The 19,220-nt window shown below is 45.6% G+C and overlaps 1 protein-coding gene across 1 annotated transcript in view; it reads right to left on the reverse strand.

Moving 5' to 3' along the window:
* Positions 1–19,220, reverse strand: part of LOC134017912 (unconventional myosin-X-like) — a 90,642-nt gene that overhangs the window by 34,480 nt on the left and 36,942 nt on the right. The window contains 10 exon segments of the mRNA XM_062458044.1: positions 943–1,089; positions 3,375–3,493; positions 3,678–3,807; positions 4,510–4,616; positions 4,871–4,955; positions 5,108–5,121; positions 8,313–8,437; positions 10,725–10,859; positions 11,048–11,235; positions 16,204–16,362. Of these exon segments, the coding sequence (XP_062314028.1) occupies positions 943–1,089; positions 3,375–3,493; positions 3,678–3,807; positions 4,510–4,616; positions 4,871–4,955; positions 5,108–5,121; positions 8,313–8,437; positions 10,725–10,859; positions 11,048–11,235; positions 16,204–16,362 (1,209 nt within the window).

Below are 19,220 nucleotides of genomic sequence, written 5' to 3' on the forward strand. Positions count from 1 at the left end.
CCCCACCCCCCCCCCATCCCGTCTCCCGGAATTTTTTTACCCAAACATTGACAGGTATGGTAATCTCAAGCCAAACTTTTGATAAAACTTGAGAGCCCTGTACATCTATAACTTAAATTTTTTGTTGTGGTGCTGCTTAATATTCGGTGGGTGCTCCAATTTTTTTTTACTTTTTAAAGGTCCCGTGACATGAAAACTTCACTTTAGGAGGTTATTTAACATTAATATGAGTTCCCCTAGCCTGCCTTTGGTCCCCAAGTGGCTAGACATTTCAATTGGTGTAAACCAAGCCCTGGGTATTCTTCTCCGCCTTTGAGAAAATGAGAGCTCAAACGCTCGGTTTTGAAAATCCCCTATTGTGACATCACAATAGGGAAGGTTACTTCCCCTTTCTCTGCTTTGCCCGCACAGAGAATTTGGCCCACCAATGAAAAAACGAGCTACAACCGTGCGAGTGCGACATTGGTTTTTCCTCGAGACATCATGGCTTGCAAACGACCGAAGCATGGCAGTTAGCCCCGCCTCTTTCTTCCTCACAGCATTTAAACGTCCTGAGGAAAGCTCCTTGTGGGACTGCTCGTAGTGCCTGTAATTCTGCACCAAGGCTGAATTTTGGGAAAGAGACTTCAGATACAGTATTAGGGGACCACTAAGGTCTATATAAAAGCATCCAAAACCAGCATGTCATGGGATCTTTAAAGTTGGAAACACCAGTGCCACCAAGTAAAGTGAATTGCAAGCCCTGGGTTTGTTGAGCTGCACATAACGGGGCATCAGGTCTTTACTTGGAATGACTTTGGGATGACCAAGATACGTGGTTTTGTCTCTCAGTTAGCTCTCCAGGGACTGAAGCTTTAGTTTCACTGCGCCGGCCTAGACAAATCATGCACACTCCGAAAGTGTTTGCAAACACCCCCAATGTCTCACGTTGTAGTGGCCCACCTCAAAGTTCTCAAAGCCAAAGATGTCCAGGATGCCGATGGACTTGAAGTTGTCCTTCCCCCGGATCTTCTGGTTGATCCTCATGATTATCCAGGAAAAACACTGGGAGTACAGCGCCATGGCAACGGAGTCCCGCGAGTCCACCGCCTGTCAATCACACATGGGATGGAGGGTTACCGTAGAAACCAGGTCTAAGTATCTCCATCTAGGCTGCATGCATCGAGTATTACACGCCGGCCATGGCCTGCTGCTGTGGCAAACTGCTTAGTGTTCATCATGGTAGTCAGGAGGATGCAAAGAACAAAGGGACTGAAGAAAATCTGGGAAGGGGGGCAAGGGGGGCAAGGCTTCGTCATCAGTCAGACTTAAATGTATGTGCTTTAGACAGAATGTCCATTTATCTGTCCATCAGAAAAGGTTCGGGCGCTAGGACAGTGAGTCAAGTCTTGCTGCCCCTATGTGCCCCTGTTTACCTGGGAGGCCAGGGTGGGATGAGGCCAAGACACAACACCCCCCTACAAGACACCAGGAAACGCACAGATAAGCCAGGAGAACTAACCTGCTCACCTCGTATCTCCACCATCGCAAAGGGGAATGGTCACTGACTGCACTGAAGCTGAAACCACACAAGCTAAATACGTAAGCAGAACACAGCGAGCCAGAGGTCCTCCAGACATTGTGTTGTTACTGAAATTAATAATAGCAGGTTTGTGCGGGTATGTAAACAGGTAACAATGCTGCTAGGGCTTTACAGTCATTCATCAGCCCCTATCATGACGGCTGAATGTTGGGTGAATGGGACAGGGGGCTAGAGGAACCAACAGCCAGAAGAGGCTGTTAGTCCAGGATGTGAGGGGCACGCAGATCTGCAGAGGCTGCTGGCTGTGAAACAGACTGTTCTGAGAGAGACCAGAGAGAGACACCAGAGACAGAGACCCGAGAGAGAGACCAGAGACAGAGACCAGAGAGAGAGACCAGAGACAGAGACCCGAGAGAGAGACCAGAGACCCGAGAGAGAGACCAGAGACAGAGACCAGAGAGAGACCAGAGACAGAGACCCGAGAGAGAGACCAGAGACCCGAGAGAGAGACCAGAGAGAGAGACCAGAGACCCGAGAGAGAGACCAGAGACCCGAGAGAGAGACCAGAGACAGAGACCAGAGAGAGAGACCAGAGACAGAGACCAGAGAGAGAGACCAGAGACAGAGACCCGAGAGAGAGACCAGAGACAGAGACCAGAGAGAGAGACCAGAGACAGAGAGAGAGACCAGAGACCCGAGAGAGAGACCAGAGACAGAGACCAGAGAGAGAGACCAGAGACAGAGACCAGAGAGAGAGACCAGAGAGAGAGACCAGAGAGAGAGACCAGAGACCAGAGAGAGAGACCAGAGACAGAGACCAGAGACAGAGACCAGAGACAGAGACCAGAGAGAGAGACCAGAGACAGAGACCAGAGAGAGAGACCAGAGACCCGAGAGAGAGACCAGAGACAGAGACCAGAGAGAGAGACCAGAGACCAGAGAGAGAGACCAGAGACAGAGACCAGAGAGAGAGACCAGAGACCAGAGAGAGAGACCAGAGACCAGAGAGAAAGACCAGAGACCCGAGAGAGAGACCAGAGACAGAGACCAGAGAGGGAGAAAGAGAGAGACCAGCAGGGATAATAGAGTGTATTAAGACACAGGAGGCTGTGTATTCCCCGAGCAGAGAGCTCTTGCTCTGAGGTCTTTGTCTTAAACAGTGAAAAGGTTCCTTGTTCTCCTCCAGTAATGACCACAAAGGCCCAGGACCTCTCTGCATAATCACCAAGAGCTATGAGACAGGGTGGGTGGAGGACTAGCGTCTACCAACCTCCGTCTGAAAGGAACATTCAATTATTCTATTTGTCCACGATGAATAGGATCGCATATATACACAAAGCTTAGAATCAGACTTTTATCGCACAAATGAGAAACAGAGCGTGGCTAGAGATAAGAAAAGAATTCTGCCCCTGTCCTCCGTCAAGAGGTCTGTTTATGCAACACTGCCCCTAGTGGAGAGCGTGCGGGTACCGCACCCATGTTCACTGAGATGGCTATCACCATCCTTTATTGTGCTGGGAATGTGGAGGACAAAAAGCAGGAAATGGCTGAGAGTCACGCTAGGATCTGAGAGGGGATGTGGGGGCGGAGGGAACCAGGGCAGGGGGACGATAGAGGGGGGGGGGGAAAGAAGAATGGAGAAAGAGAAAGAGAGAAAGAGGGAAAGAGAGAGGGAAGGTGAACTAAGAGAAGGAATGAGAATTAGTCAAATTTGCCATATATTCTTGGGTTTACGTATGTTTTTAATCCACCCTATGGTTTATGTATATTCTTTATCCAGGTTGGCGTTAGTTTGACATTCTGTGCAAGATATTAGGTGGAGAACTGAGGTGGGCATGGTGGAGGGGCCTACCTGCTCGATAGAGAGAGGGGAGCAGATCTCTTCTCCTCTCAGGATCATGGAGCGCTGGGTCAGAACTTCAGACAGCTGGAAGGAGTCCAGACCCAGTAGCTCACTCACGTTACTGACCACTACAGACACACAGCAGAGAACAGGGTTACTGACCACTACACACTATCTTGACTGTACCTCAAGCCATCGTGCTAGTGCCACAGACCATAGCAAGTTAGCTAGAGAAAGACCTTGTTTACGTTTAGCCATGAGGACGTAAGGATGTTTGTGTTTACTCATGAGGAGGTATGGATGACACCTCACCTCCTTTAGAAGTGATCTGAGCTCCTCCGGCCATCATGAACTCAATGTTGCCCATCAGCAGCACAGCTGACAACAGCTGGAACACATCTCTAATGTCCTCCTCACTGAACCCCATCACCTTCAGGGCTTCCTGACAGCGGACAGAGACAGTAAGAGAGAGGGAGAGGGTGGAGAGAGAGAAAGAGGAGGGAGAGGAGGGAGATGGAAGAGAGATAGAGAGGGAGAGGAGGGAGAGGGCGGAGAGAGAGGGAGAGAGAGAGAGGGATAGGAGGGAGAGAGGGAGAGTGGGCAGAGAGGGAGAGCGGGGAGAGGGGGCAGAGAGAGGGAGAGGGGGGAGAGAGGGAGAGCGAGAGAGAAAGGGGGGAGAGGTGAGACACAGGCCTCCGACACACAGATGTACACATACACACTCCCAGACACACACCCACGCATAAGGAGTAAGACACAGACTTTTACACATGAACACACACACACAAAGAGGAGAGCAAGACACTGGAGGAACTGCGGCCTTGAAACACTCCCAAAGATTGGACCTTCCTTCCTGCCTTTCTGTGAGAAATATGTGATCTGACAGCTCTGGTATCTAGCTGGTACCAGCTGTGTAGACAGAGTTTCACCATCCTATCCCTGCTCAGGAAGGGTGGGCAGAAGGGGGCATATCTGAGGGTTTTAATAGAGCCTGAACACAGAACTGGAGACATCGAGAAACAGGCTTGAGCTAGTTGTGCAGATTTTATAATGGACTCTATCGCCCTCTACTGTAATAACATGGAACATCTTGAAGATTCCGATGGTGATTCTAGTAGTTTGGAAACGTGTGGTTCCCCCTTACTATGACGCTGTTGAAGAGCTGATTGTCATCCAGACTTCTGTCCGTCACACAGCCAGACTGGCTCAGGTAGTGGTAGGACTCTGGACCCTCGGAGAGGAAGTAGACATCTGAAAGACACGCAAACGCACACGCAACATGTCAAGCACACACAGACACAAACACACACACATACATACAAACTTTGCATGAGCATGTGATAATTTGAAAACTAATAGTTTGGGCAGAACCAGTAGGATGTCTGAACCAGTAGGATGTCAGAACCAGTAGGATGTCTGAACCAGTAGGATGTCAGAACCAGTAGGATGTCTGAACCAGTAGGATGTCTGAACCAGTAGGATGTCTGGGTGCTGTGGTGCTTCACCTCTGTGTTCTCTGGGGACGCCAGCCAGAAGAGCGTAGAAGATGTGATAGTTCCTCTCCCCAGGGTTCTGTCTCACCACCCGGTTCTAGAACACAGAAAATTTCCACCATCAGTCTATATTCCCCTCTGATGCATGTGAAAGATGTTTGGTTCTAAACACAGGAAGATGGAGGGGGTCCTGGTGGAGGATCAGCATGAGGAGACACACAGGAGCCGCAAAGTGTAGATTTATTTTACCTTTTCTAGTAAATCTGAAGGTTTAAAGTCAAGGAGAACTTGTAACTGTAAATCTGGGCCATTGTATGATACTTCTATTATGAATAAGCAAGCAAGTGAGTGATGAAAGGAGTTAGGAGGTGAGGAGGAAGGAAGTGAGGAGTTGAGAAGTTAAGAGGTAGTAGATTAGGAGGTAGGAGATTAAATGTATGGAAGTAGGAGGTGAGGGGGTAAGAGGAAGGAGGTGAGGAGGTAAGAGGTGAGAAGGTAAGAGGAAGGAGGAAGAGGGTGAGGAGGTAAGAGGTGAGGAGGTAAGAGGTGAGGAGGTAAGAGGTGAGGAGGTAAGAGGAAGGAGGAAGAAGGTGAGGAGGTAAGTGGTGAGAAGGTAAGAGGTGAGGAGGTAAGAGGTGAGGAGGTAAGTGGTGAGGAGGTGAGAAGGTAAGAGGAAGGAGGAAGAAGGTGAGGAGGTAAGAGGTGAGGAGGTAGAGGAAGGAAGAAGAAGGTGAGAAGGTAAGAAGTGAAGAGGAAGGAGGAAGAAGGTAAGGAGGTAAGAGGTGAGGAGGTAAGAGGTGAGGAGGTAAGAGGTGAGGAAGGTAGTAGATTAGGAGGTAGGAGATTAAATGTATGGAAGTAGGAGGTGAGGGGGTAAGAGGAAGGAGGTGAGGAGGTAAGAGGTGAGAAGGTAAGAGGTGAGGAGGTAAGAGGAAGGAGGAAGAGGGTGAGGAGGTAAGAAGGCAAGAGGAAGGAGGAAGAAGGTGAGGAGGTAAGAGGTGAGGAGGTAAGAGGAAGGAGGAAGAAGGTGAGGAGGTAAGAGGTGAGGAGGTAAGTGGTGAGGAGGTAAGAGGAAGGAGGTGAGGAGGTAAGAGGTGAGAAGGTGAGAGGAAGGAGGAAGAAGGTGAGGAGGTAAAAGGTGAGGAGGTGAGAAGGTAAGAGGTGAGAAGGTAAGAGGAAGGAGGAAGAAGGTGAGGAGGTAAGAAGTGAGGAGGTAGAGGAAGGAAGAAGAAGGTGAGAAGGTAAGAAGTGAAGAGGTGAGGAGGTAAAAGGTGAGGAGGTAAGAGGTGAGAAGGTAAGAGGAAGGAGGAAGAATGTGAGAAGGTAAGAGGTGAGGAGGTAAGAGGTGAGAAGGTAAGAGGAAGGAGGAAGAATGTGAGGAGGTAAGTGGTGAGGAGGTGAGAAGGTAAGAGGAAGGAAGAAGAAGGTGAGGAGGTAAGAGGTGAGAAGGTAAGAGGAAGGAGGAAGAAGGTGAGGAGGTAAGAGGTGAGGAGGTAAGAGGAAGGAGGAAGAAGGTGAGGAGGTAAGAGGTGAGGAGGTAAGTGGTGAGGAGGTAAGAGGAAGGAGGAAGGAGGTGAGGAGGTAAGAGGTGAGAAGGTGAGAGGAAGGAGGAAGAAGGTGAGGAGGTAAAAGGTGAGGAGGTGAGAAGGTAAGAGGTGAGAAGGTAAGAGGAAGGAGGAAGAAGGTGAGGAGGTAAGAGGTGAGGAGGTAGAGGAAGGAAGAAGAAGGTGAGAAGGTAAGAAGTGAAGAGGTGAGGAGGTAAAAGGTGAGGAGGTAAGAGGTGAGAAGGTAAGAGGAAGGAGGAAGAAGGTGAGGAGGTAAGTGGTGAGGAGGTGAGAAGGTAAGAGGAAGGAAGAAGAAGGTGAGGAGGTAAGAGGTGAGAAGGTAAGAGGTGAGGAGGTAAGAGGAAGGAGGAAGAAGGTGAGGAGGTAAGTGGTGAGAAGGTAAGAGGTGAGGAGGTAAGAGGTGAGGAGGTAAGAGGAAGGAGGAAGAAGGTGAGGAGGTAAGTGGTGAGGAGGTGAGAAGGTAAGAGGAAGGAGGAAGAAGGTGAGGAGGTAAGAGGTGAGGAGGTAGAGGAAGGAAGAAGAAGGTGAGAAGGTAAGAAGTGAAGAGGTGAGGAGGTAAAAGGTGAGGAGGTAAGAGGTGAGAAGGTAAGAGGAAGGAGGAAGATGGTGAGGAGGTAAGTGGTGAGGAGGTGAGAAGGTAAGAGGAAGGAAGAAGAAGGTGAGGAGGTAAGAGGTGAGAAGGTAAGAGGTAAGAGGTGAGGAGGTAAGAGGTGAGAAGGTAAGAGGTGAGGAGGTAAGAGGTGAGAAGGTAAGAGGTGAGGAGGTAAGAGGTGAGGAGGTAAGAGGTGAGAAGGTAAGAGGTGAGGAGGTAAGAGGTGAGAAGGTAAGAGGTGAGGAGGTAAGAGGAAGGAAGAAGAAGGTGAGGAGGTAAGAGGTGAGAAGGTAAGAGGTGAGGAGGTAAGAGGTGAGAAGGTAAGAGGTGAGGAGGTAAGAGGTGAGGAGGTAAGAGGTGAGGAGGTAAGAGGTGAGGAGGTAAGAGGTGAGGAAGTGAGGAGGTAAGAGGTGAGGAGGTAAGAGGTGAGGAGGTAAGAGGTGAGGAGGTAAGACGTGAGAAGGTGAAGAGGTAAGCGGTGAGGTGAGGAGGTAGGTGAGGAGGTAGGTGAGGAGGTAAGAGGTGAGGAGGTAAGAGGTGAGGAGGTGAGGAGGTAGGAGGTGAAGAGGTAAGAGATGAAGAGGTAGGAGATGAGAACGTAAGGAAGTGAGGAGGTAAGGAGGTGAAGAGGTAAGAGGTGAGGAGGTAAGAGGTGAGGAAGTGAGAAGGTAAGAAGAGAGGAGGTAGGAGATGAGGAGGTAGGAGATGAGAAAGTAAGAGGTGAGAAGGTAAGAGGTGAGGAGATGAGGAGGTAGGAGGTAAGTAGTGAGGAGGTAGGAGATGAGGAGGTAGGAGATGAGAAAGTAAGAGGTGAGAAGGTAAGAGGTGAGTAGGTGGGGAGGTAAGAGGTGAGTAGTGAGGAGGTAGGAGGTGAGTAGGTGAGAAGGTAAGAGGTGAGTAGGTGGGGAGGTAAGAGGTGAGTAGTGAGGAGGTAAGAGGTGAGTAGTGAGGAGGTAGGAGGTGAGGCGGTGAGTAGGTGAGGAGGTAAGAGGTGAGTAGGTGAGGAGGTAAGAGGTGAGTAGGTGAGGAGGTGAGGAGGTAAGAGGTGAGGAGGTGAGGAGGTGAGGAGGTAGGAGGTAAGTAGTGAGGAGGTAGGAGGTGAGTAGGTGAGGAGGTAAGAGGTGAGTAGGTAAGAGGTGAGTAGGTGAGGAGGTAAGAGGTGAGTAGTGAGGAGGTAGGAGGTAAGAGGTGAGTAGGTGAGGAGGTAAGAGGTGAGTAGGTGAGGAGGTAAGAGGTGAGTAGGTGAGGAGGTAAGAGGTAAGTAGTGAGGAGGTAGGAGGTGAGGCGGTGAGGATACAGTCGATGATGCATCCTCCCTGGATGTTTCCGTTCTCAGAGACGTGCAGATGGATGAACTTCCCGAAGCGGCTGGAGTTGTTGTTGTAAACAGTCTTGGCGTTCCCAAACGCTTCCATGATAGGACTGGGGAAAGGGACACAGAGAGATTATCAGAGAGAGGCATTGAGAGGGTATTTTGAGGATATTGAGGGTATTTTGTTGTGGTTGCAGTTATGTGGTTGTGTTGTGGTTGCAGTGATGTGGTTATGTTGTGGATGAAGTTATGTGGTTATGTTCAGGTGGCTGAGTGGTGAGGGAATCGGGCTAGTAATCCGAAGGTTGCCAGTTCGATTCCCGGTCATGCAAACTGACGCTGTGTCCTTGGGCAAGACACTTCACCCTACTTGCCTCGGGGGAATGTCCCTGTACTTACTGTAAGTCGCTCTGGATAAGAGCGTCTGCTAAATGACTAAATGTAAATGTAATGTTGTGGTTGCAGTTATGTGGTTTTCATGTTATGAGGTTGTGTTGTGGTTGCAGTTATGTGGTTGTGGTTGCAGTTATGTGGTTGTGTTGTGGTTGCAGTTATGTGGTTGTGTTGTGGTTGCAGTTATGTGGTTGTGTTGTGGTTGCAGTTATGTGGTTATGCTGGGTTGCAGTTATGTGGTTGCAGTTATATGGTTGTGTTGTGGTTGCAGTTATGTGGTTGTGTTATGTGGTTATGTTGTGGTTGTGTTGTGGTTGCAGTTATGTGGTTGCAGTTATGTGGTTGTGTTGTGGTTGCAGTTATGTGCTTATGTTGTTGTTGCAGTTATATGGTTGTGTTGTGGTTGCAGTTATGTGGTTGTGTTATGTGGTTATGTTGTGGTTGTGTTGTGGTTGCAGTTATGTGGTTGCAGTTATGTGGTTGCAGTTATGTGGTTGTGTTGTGGTTGCAGTTATGTGGTTGTGTTGTGGTTGCAGTTATGTGCTTATGTTGTTGTTGCTGTTATGTAATTATGTTGTGGTTGTGTTGTGGTTGCACTTATGTAGTTTTCATGTTATGAGGTTGTGTTGTGGTTGCAGTTATGTGGTTGCAGTTATGTGGTTGTGTTGTGGTTGCAGTTATGTGGTTGTGGTTGCAGTTATGTGGTTATGTTGTGGTTGCAGTTATGTGGTTGCAGTTATATTGTTGTGTTGTGGTTGCAGTTATGTGGTTATGTTGTGGTTGTGTTGTGGTTGCAGTTATGTGGTTATATTGTGGTTGTGTTATGGTTGCAATTATGTGGTTATGTTGTGGTTGCATTTATGTGGTTGCAGTTATGTGGTTGTGTTGTGGTTGTGTTGTGGTTGCAGTTATGTGGTTGTGTTGTGGTTGTGTTGTGGTTGTGTTGTGGTTGTGTTGTGGTTGTGTTGTGGTTGCAGTTATGTGGTTGCAGTTATGTGGTTGTGTTGTGGTTGCAGTTATGTGGTTATGTTGTGGTTGCAGTTATGTGGTTGCAGTTATATGGTTGTGTTGTGGTTGCAGTTATGTGGTTGTGTTATGTGGTTATGTTGTGGTTGTGTTGTGGTTGCAGTTATGTGGTTATATTGTAGTTGTGTTGTGGTTGCAGTTATGTGGTTGCAGTTTATGTGGTTGCAGTTTATGTGGTTGTGTTGTGGTTGCAGTTATGTGGTTGTGTTGTGGTTGCAGTTGTGGTTATGTTGTTGTTGCTGTTATGTGGTTGTGTTGTGGTTGCAGTTATGTGGTTATGTTGTGGTTGTGTTGTTGTTGCAGTTATGTAGTTGCAGTTATGTGGTTGTGTTGTTGTTGCAGTTATGTAGTTGCAGTTATGTGGTTGTGTTGTGGTTGCAGTTATGTAGTTTTCATGTTATGAGGTTGTGTTGTGGTTGCAGTTATGTGGTTGTGTTGTGGTTGCAGTTATGTGGTTGTGTTGTGGTTGCAGTTATGTGGTTATGTTGTGGTTGTGTTGTTGTTGCAGTTATGTAGTTGCAGTTATGTGGTTGTGTTGTGGTTGCAGTTATGTGGTTGCAGTTGTGGTTGCAGTTATGTGGTTATGTTGTGGTTGCAGTTATGTGGTTGCAGTTATATTGTTGTGTTGTGGTTGCAGTTATGTGGTTGCGTTATGTGGTTATGTTGTGGTTGTGTTGTGGTTGCAGTTATGTGGTTATATGGTGGTTGTGTTATGGTTGCAGTTATGTGGTTATGTTGTGGTTGCATTTATGTGGTTGCAGTTATGTGGTTGTGTTGTGGTTGTGTTGTGGTTGCAGTTATGTGGTTATGTTGTGGTTGCAGTTATGTGATTGCAGTTATGTGGTTGTGTTGTGGTTGCAGTTATGTGGTTGCAGTTATGTGGTTGTGTTGTGGTTGCAGTTATGTGGTTGTGTTGTGGTTGCAGTTATGTGGTTGTGTTGTGGTTACAGTTATGTGGCTGTGTTGTGGTTGCAGCACCTGCTCTGGACGATGGCCTGCTCCACATGGGTGCTCCTCTCAGACAGGGGGGCACCAGCAGAGTTCTGACTCATCACTGACAGGAACTTCAACAGCAGCTTGGTGCTCTCTGTCTTCCCTGCCCCGCTCTCTCCACTACAGAGATGGAGGGAGAGAGATGGACAAGAGTTGAGGGGGAGGAGGAGAGGAGGGTGGGGGAGAGTTGAGAACAGAAGAGGAGAGAATATAAAAACAGGTAAAACAAAAGCTCAGACACAAAAACGAATTATATTGATCCACTCCCACAATGACTAACACTGTCCCTCCAAAGAGGCCTAGTTCACCTGATGAGCACACACTGACTGTCGTGTCTCTTCCACAGACAGCGGTAACACTCGTTAGCCACAGCGAAGATGTGAGGGGGTAGCTCGCCCAGGTGGTGCTGACTGTAGCGCTCCACCGCGGCGCAGTCATACAGACCTGGGACCTGCTTGTAGGGGTTCACCGCAGCTAGAATGGAGCCAATGTTAGTCTGGAGGAGAGGAGGGAAGAGGAGGGTGGAGGAGAGGAGAGGAAGGGAGGAGGGAGGAATGGAGAAGTGGACAGAATGGAGAGGGGTGTGGGTAGAAGGGGAGGAGGGGAATTGGAGGAGGGGAGAAGAGAAGATGAGGATGAAGGAGGAGAGGAGGGAGGAGAGGATGGAGGAGAGGAGAGGAGGGAGGAGGAGAGGATGGAGGAGAGGATGGAGAGAAGAGACAACAGATACATTAGTCTGTTTATCCTGCTTATCTCTATAGGAAGTTAGGTCAGGTATAAAAACGTGCCCAACGTGTCTTCATAGAGACATTGTATCTGTGACCCAGTAGCTCCTACCAGGGCCCTAGAAACCGTTCAGCAAATGTTAGAAACTTTTCAAGAAAACCTCAACAGTGCAAGATGGCCTCAACAGTGCAAGATGGCCTCAACAGTGCAAGATGGCCTCAACAGTGCAAGATGGCCTCAACAGTGCAAGATGGCCTCTAGTTTGAAATCATGCTATTTTAGGCTCCACTTGCACAGGACCTGGTTAAATGTGTTTGTGGGTCATAACATTGATAACGACAACAGGTTGGGCAACACTTTAAAATTAAAGTTACATCAACTACCATATAATTAAATAGCACTTCTTTTAGTAAAACATTGTAGGTACAAAGGAATTGTAAGGTAATGGTAAATGGTATTAAGTGTTAGTGCTATAGGTTATTGGGTGTGCTCAAGCCTTCGGCGAGAGCACAACCTTTGTTCTCTCACATATATATTATTGGGTGTGCTTTGCCTTCGGCGAGAGCACAACCTTTGTTCTCTCACATATATATTATTGTGAGAATGCTGTTAAGCATTCTCACTATTGCTTTTCAACTTCTCAGTTCTTCCGCCGTTTTTTGGCCTTTAACTCGTTCTGCATACTTTAACCGATTCCTACAACTTTTGTATCAAAACGTTCAGCTCCTTCAGGAGATGATGGCTATGACTTTTGGTATTTCTCACTTTTATACTTTTTAAGACATTAAGGTTTTTGTGCAAATTATTCTCCCATTAAAAGTAATGGTAAATCCTTTCAAATCATTAAAAAGCTTCCTCCTCTTTCAAACGTAACTACTTCAGCTTACTTTCAGCTAGAGACACCATTCAACCTTCAAAATGTTCACCAGACATTCAGCTATTCCCAAATGATTCATCTTTTTCAAATGTTCAGCCAATTTTGAATTATGACAGTTTGAAATACATTAAAATGTTTGCTCCTTCTTGATTTTTATGAATGCACACTGGCACACTCTGCTGGCTGCTCTTTTTCTGATATTCAACTAATTTGTCAAACAAATTCCTCTAACGTTCATATAGTTTAACTTACAGAAACAAGTTATACCTTAAAATGTAGGACAAATTGTCCTCTTTCAGCCAATGTAACTACTAAAGAGCTCACATTTACAGATTTTCAGCTATGAGCCTTGAAGCGAGAGCAGCCTTTCAAATTCTCTCACTAACTTCAATGGAGAGGTGAGTAAAATCAGTCAGAGAAAGCAAGAAGGAACAAGATTTTGAAACTGCCGATAGAGTCGTATTTCTGACCGCACAGACATATAAAGGACATCTCTGGTTTCGGCAGAGTCTTGGGTCTCGGAAAATATCCTTATATTTTGGATTGGACGTATAGTTTTGCGTCTAGGTCAACTTGTTTGAGTTGTGGATGCTAGGTAAATGTTCGTTTTTCTCTCTGCCTAGCTCGTTAGCTATCACAGCTGCGCCATCACCGTGGCAACCAAACAAACAAGCACCAGGAAAGCAAAAGGAACACGTTTTTGAAACTGCAGGTAGAGTCGTATTTCTGACTGCACAGACATATAAAGAATATCTCTGGTTTCGGCAGAGTCTTGGGTCTCGGAAAATATCCTTATATTTTGGATTGGACGTACAGTTTTGCGTCTAGGTTATCTTGTTTGAGGTGTGGATTCTAGCTACATTTCTCTTATTCTCTGCCCTCAGCGCGTTAGCAATCATAGCTGCACCATCACCGTAACGACAGACACGCACCACTCAGTCTCTCACACAGGTGATTGGTACGTTTACTTGACCATGAGAAACACGATTACTAGCAATTGTCGGTTTATGCCAATAATACGATTACTCCGTTTACATGTGTAATTAGTTATGCGATTACTCAATAAACGCGTCTACATGATTCTTTTTTATTAATCGTTGTATGCTCCACGGACAAAACTTGCACCATCATCCTTCTGCAACAAAGTGTCGCCGTGTCTTCCTGTATCGGCTCTACTGCTGTATGTTTCATTCCATCAACACATTGAATCCTACTAAGAAAGCCGAGTAAACGCACTCAATGGTAGGCTACATCTGCTACTGCTATTACTATCCCAACTATAATTTCAGCTGTTAAAACGATAATATTCTTGTTCCGACTAGCTAGCCTACTTCTTCTGTTTAACAGTTCAGCTTTCAGCTTCTCCCGCATTGTAGGCTATTTTAGCTCTTAGCTTTGTTAAGATGATGCAGATGATGCAGTTCAGCTTCCACACTGCCTCTTTTGTGTGACTCACACATTTTTGAAATTCATTTCAGCTTGCGGGTATTTTCTCATTTCTCACTTTTATACTTTTTAAAATATAAAGGTTTTTGTGCAAATTATTCTCCCTTTAAAAGTAATGGTAAATCCTTTCAAATCATTGTTGGAATGCTGCTCCAGCCCCTTTCAAAAATACCTTTCGGTTGCTTTGAAGCTTCAGATCATAACTTTCTACTAAATTTTCACTTTTCAGCTTTTTTAGCATGGTCAGCTATCCCCATTCAGGTTTTCAGCATTCTCACTGCTGTTTCGCAGGAACAGCCTTTTCTAGTTATTCTTTTTATTCTTTTTGCCCCCCTAAAACTCAGTCAATATTTGGCCTACATAGACAACCTAGGTGTCAAAAGTTTCGTCTTGGTAGCGATTGAGTTGCTTCTATTGGGATTTACGTTCCGTTGTATGGTTTAAGTGGAAATTAAGTTTTTGTGGCGAAAAGTGAAGCTAACGGTGGCTAACTTGCTAGCCACAGTCAATGACGCTACTTACGTCACTAACGTCACGAAAACGTGACTACCTCTAGCAGAACATTAGTTTAGCAGCTCGTTAACTTCTGGGAGATAGCTAAGCTAACTGCTTTACTGCAAGGCAGCTGCAGAAACGCCACAAGCAAAGAGGCCAGGGTGATAAGTATTTACTAATTTTACATTGTGATATGACACACAATTGTGACGTGTAATGTACAATATAAGCTGATTTTATTAAAGAAGTACATCTACTTTCGGAAACAGTAGTCTACTATGTCACTGAAGTATTAGCATCATGACATTAGCCTCTGTTGCCCGGGCAACACATACTACAGTGGTCTATTATGCATCTGTTTTCAATCGTTAAAATAAACATTCCTCACAAATACATTTTCGTTGTAGGATTTATTATGACATTACATTACAAGTAAACGATTTGTGGGTGAAATTATAATTACCTGTGGTTTCAAACCAGTGTTGCTCACTGCAACGCTGTAGCCTACCCGAGACACTACAAAAACATCTACACAGCTGTAGGAAGTCAAACGGCGACAGAACATGTTCGGCACTCCCCTTACTTAAACCAAAAGTCTATCTAACTACTAACCTTAACTTCATTGCCACAGCCTAAACTTTGTCAATCTGTTCATGAAAATAATTAATTTCAGCCTAAACCGTACAACGGAACGTTAAATCCAATTCAACCAACGCAATCGCTACCAAGACGAACGAACACAGGAGTAGTCTAGTACTGTACCGTAGTAGTACAATTTACCGGGGCAGCTTCTCCACACAGGGCTATATCGCACTTGGCGTTGTTACTGACAATGATCGCTACCACTGAGCTTTTTATGAAAGCGATTTTCCACTAAATAAATGTCAAGCTTATTTACGTTTTTGGGGGCATATTTTCAGTTAGCAGATGGTACTGTTTGAATCGCGATTCCATCTTCTACTGCCGGTAACGTCGTAGAATAATCTTCAAAGGGGGTTCTTTATTCATGAATGAATGCAATATGAGTAGACTAAATTCCTTAAAATATCACGAGAAGGGAAAAACTTAAAAGGACGTTTAAGTCATAGAGATTAGGTCAATTTTTACACCGGTCTGCCAAATGTATTCGTTTTGATTCAACGATGAGGCTGCCTCTTGCAGGGGAAATGAGAAGACATCTATTTCATTCTACACTTCACTCGTATTTTGAGTTGTAAATGAGCAGCAACAAATATATGTTTTTAAATATATGTAATCTTTATAAATAATAAGTATGCATTTTTATATAAAATATACAGAAATATCAGTTGTAAAAATGACATTCAAAAACGGACCCCTGTGCAACCGATGCAAGCAAGCACACCCTACAATTTCCCCAGAAATTGTACCCTCTCTAGTTACATATAAGAAAGCACAGTATGGGAGAGGGGTTAAGGGGTGACTGTATGTTGGAAATGGGTAGTTGAATATTGTGTTAACAAATAAACATTCATTTTAATGTTCAAATACTCCTGGGAATCCCAACTTCTCCCACACCAAGTTTCAATTTTGGAATAACTTGTTTCCTAAACGGTAAGGAAGTGTAACTACAGTTCCTATATGCTCCTACAATGTTGCTACTGTAGGTATGTAGTGACATGGTAGTCAATGTAACCTATATGTAAAGTGTTGGTGTAGGTTGTAATGTCATTCTGATAATTACTTACAGTGCAACAAGATAGATTGCTAACTAGTAAATAAATTCAGTTTATCTTCAATCTTTTGATCTTCAGTCCGATGCTCTACCCACTAAGCTATACCCACCCACCTGATAAGCTCAACTCTGATTCTAGTATTTTTTGTAAATGGCTTAATAGCTCCTAGGGACTTCTCAAATGTGAGGCAGCAGAATGAAGTCTAGGTGAAGCAGAGCTGCCTTACGTAAATGAGGTCCTGGGTGTAGCGTAGGTGGAGGTTGTGCATGATGGCGGCCTCGTGCAGCTCGTCCAGACAGGACATGTCCTCCACACCCTGGATGCTGCTGGGCTGCATGAGAAGCACCCTCTCTCTGACCTGCTGCTTCTCCTGGAGGAACACCACCTGGGCACACATACACACATACATTTCAGTGGGGTGTAGGAGGGGGGGGTGTAGGTGGGTGGGTCACGGGGGTGAGAGGGGACCCCAAGGGAAGTTAAGGCAGTGCAGTGATGCAGAGTAAGGTAATCTACGCAGAAACTAGAAGATTTACCCCCTGACCCCTCCTCCTGACAAAAGCACCCACCCCCCAGCACCACCTCTCAACTACACCTCGAGATACAGACCATTTATGATCATGAGTTAGTGTGTGTGTGTGTGTGTGTGTGTGTGCGCCCGTGACAACATGGAGACATCAATACCGCAGGGGCTTTACATTTAGTCATTTTAGCAGACATTTACATTTAGTCATTTTAGCAGACGCTCTTATCCAGAGCGACTTACAGTAAGTACAGGGACATTCCCCCCGAGGCAAGTAGGGTGAAGTGCCTTGCCCAAGGACACAACGTCATTTGACACGGCCGGGAATCGAACTGGCAACCTTCTGATTACTAGCCCGCTTCCCTAACCGCTCAGCCACCTGACTCCCAACGTGCTTTACACGTAGTGTAGCATTCATAACCTCAGCTGTTCAGTAAAGCAGGTTAATGTGTTAGCCGTCCTATGCACCTAATCTTCCAAGTTCAAGTTCAAGTCTTTTATTGTCAGATGCACAGAACACAGGGTCAGACTGGGCACTGAAATTCTTAGGACAAGACAACGCAAAGCAACCTGGCATAACATAACATATAAGTACACAGAACATATATTACATCTATGATAAGCTAAACTATAGTAAACCTCCTAATATACAAGTAATATACAATATTCAATACAGTATAGGTCTCATCAGCAACAACAACGAGTCTGCCTACCGGAGGGAGGTCGGCCATCTAGAGTCCAGGGGCCTCATGTATAAAGGATTGCGAAGCTTTCATACCAGAAGACGGCCAAAACTCGAAATGTACCTACGCACAGAAATATTCACATGTATAAAACCGGTCGTACGCCAAGTCCTGCGCACCTTTCCTTTATAAATCACAATCAACGTGAGATTGACCGCACGTGAACGAGCCACTGACCCCGCCATGCCTCCTCCCATAAATGAATATGCAGATGGCCTATAAATGCGCTCCTGAGGTAATTTCTTTGTCTGAATTAAAATGTCTAAACACAAAATAACAATTTCACAGACTGTGAGATCGAGGTTCTAACAATAGCAGGGGGATGCGAGAAAATGTGTCCTGTTTGTCAGTCTGTCATCAGGCATTAGCAACATAAGAAAGTCGGTGGAGTAAACTTTCAGGCGCATGTGCCCTTTCTTTTTTTTACCTGTAGCACTTTGAGATTTAGCTAAATATAAAGTGCATTACATTTATTACAATTATTATTATTAAAGGGCCGTAAATGCTGTGGGTTCGGAGAACCGGACCATGGCAGAAATTAAGAAGAAATGGTCCGATGTAAAACTCGAAATTCAGAAACGAGTGGTGGCGCATCGTAACAGCATGATTTCCTGAGTGAATTTGTCATTCGTTTGACACCCTCAAATTTGACAGAAGTTATTAAATGGTGGCGGATTAAACAGTAGCCTATATAGAGCTAGCATTTCCCGTTTGGGTTTTGGCATTTTGATGTGATCATCCACATTAATGAAAAAAAAAAGAAAAAAAAAGAAAATGTGATTTGAATAGTCAACGTCATAGACATATGACAGTAAGTGGAAACTTTATTTTGTAATGTTTGGTGAGTTTCGGCACTTTTCAGTTAGAATTCGCCATGTTACAGAGCCAGACAAGACTTTGCGGACGCTCAGCACATTCTCACGTCTGCTCAAAAGTTTCCGTGACGGCCCGCACATTCTCATGTCAAGTAAATCTTTATACATCCCACAGTGTGCGAGAAAACCAGCGTACGCAAGCTTTTTGGGCGTACGCAACGTTTATACATGAGGCCCCTGGTGTGCAGTCAGCAACTTAGAGCTCAATTTCAACAAGACAGTGGAGGTGATTGTGGACTTCCGTAAAAAAGGTTCCGACACATCCTCCACTTCTCATCAACAACTCATCTGTCACCGTAGTAGAGCATTTCAAGTTCCTAGGCACAACCATCACCAACACACTAAAATGGGACAATAACATCACTCAATTAGTGAAGGTCAGCAGCGCCTGTTCTTCCTCCAGCAGCTGAGAGGACTACAGGTCCCCCATCATGGTGCAGTTTTACATGGCTATCATTGAGAGTGTGCTTACATCCTCTCACTCGGTCTGGTATGACTCTGCCTCTGCCCGCTCTAAGGCCATGCTCCAAAGAGTCGTACGGGCAGCAGAGCGCATCATCGGCTGCCCCCTTCCCTCCATCAAGGACCTTCACAGCTCCAGATCCCTCAGGAAGGCAATAAAGATCACGGCAGACCCCTCACATCCTGCCAACAGTCTCTTTAACCGTCTCCCCTCTGGACGGCGATACAGGGCCATCATGACCAAAACATCACGTCACCTCAACAGTTTTTTCCCCCAAGCAATAGCCCTCCTAAATAGCTCCTACACATTAACTTTATGGCACTTTATTTAACTTTATTTAACATTACTACTGTTGCACTACCTCCATTCTTATTTATTATTTTGCTCATACTGGTACTATCTGTCCTTTTATTGTTTTTCTGTTTTGTCTTGTTGTTCTATTTGTGATGCTATAGCCTGCATGGAGAATACCAAATCCAATTCCTAGTATCTGTATACATGGCGAAATAAAATAAAGTAAAGTATACTAAACCTCTAAATACACAATACACATAATAACCTATACACAAGACAAGTGAAGTACAATAGTGCTGATAGTGCAACCAGTAGCTGAAAGTGACAGTGTGTAAAGTGACTAGT

This window comes from Osmerus eperlanus, chromosome 3, assembly GCF_963692335.1.
Source record: "Osmerus eperlanus chromosome 3, fOsmEpe2.1, whole genome shotgun sequence".
In the NCBI taxonomy this organism is placed as follows: Eukaryota; Metazoa; Chordata; class Actinopteri; order Osmeriformes; family Osmeridae; genus Osmerus; species Osmerus eperlanus.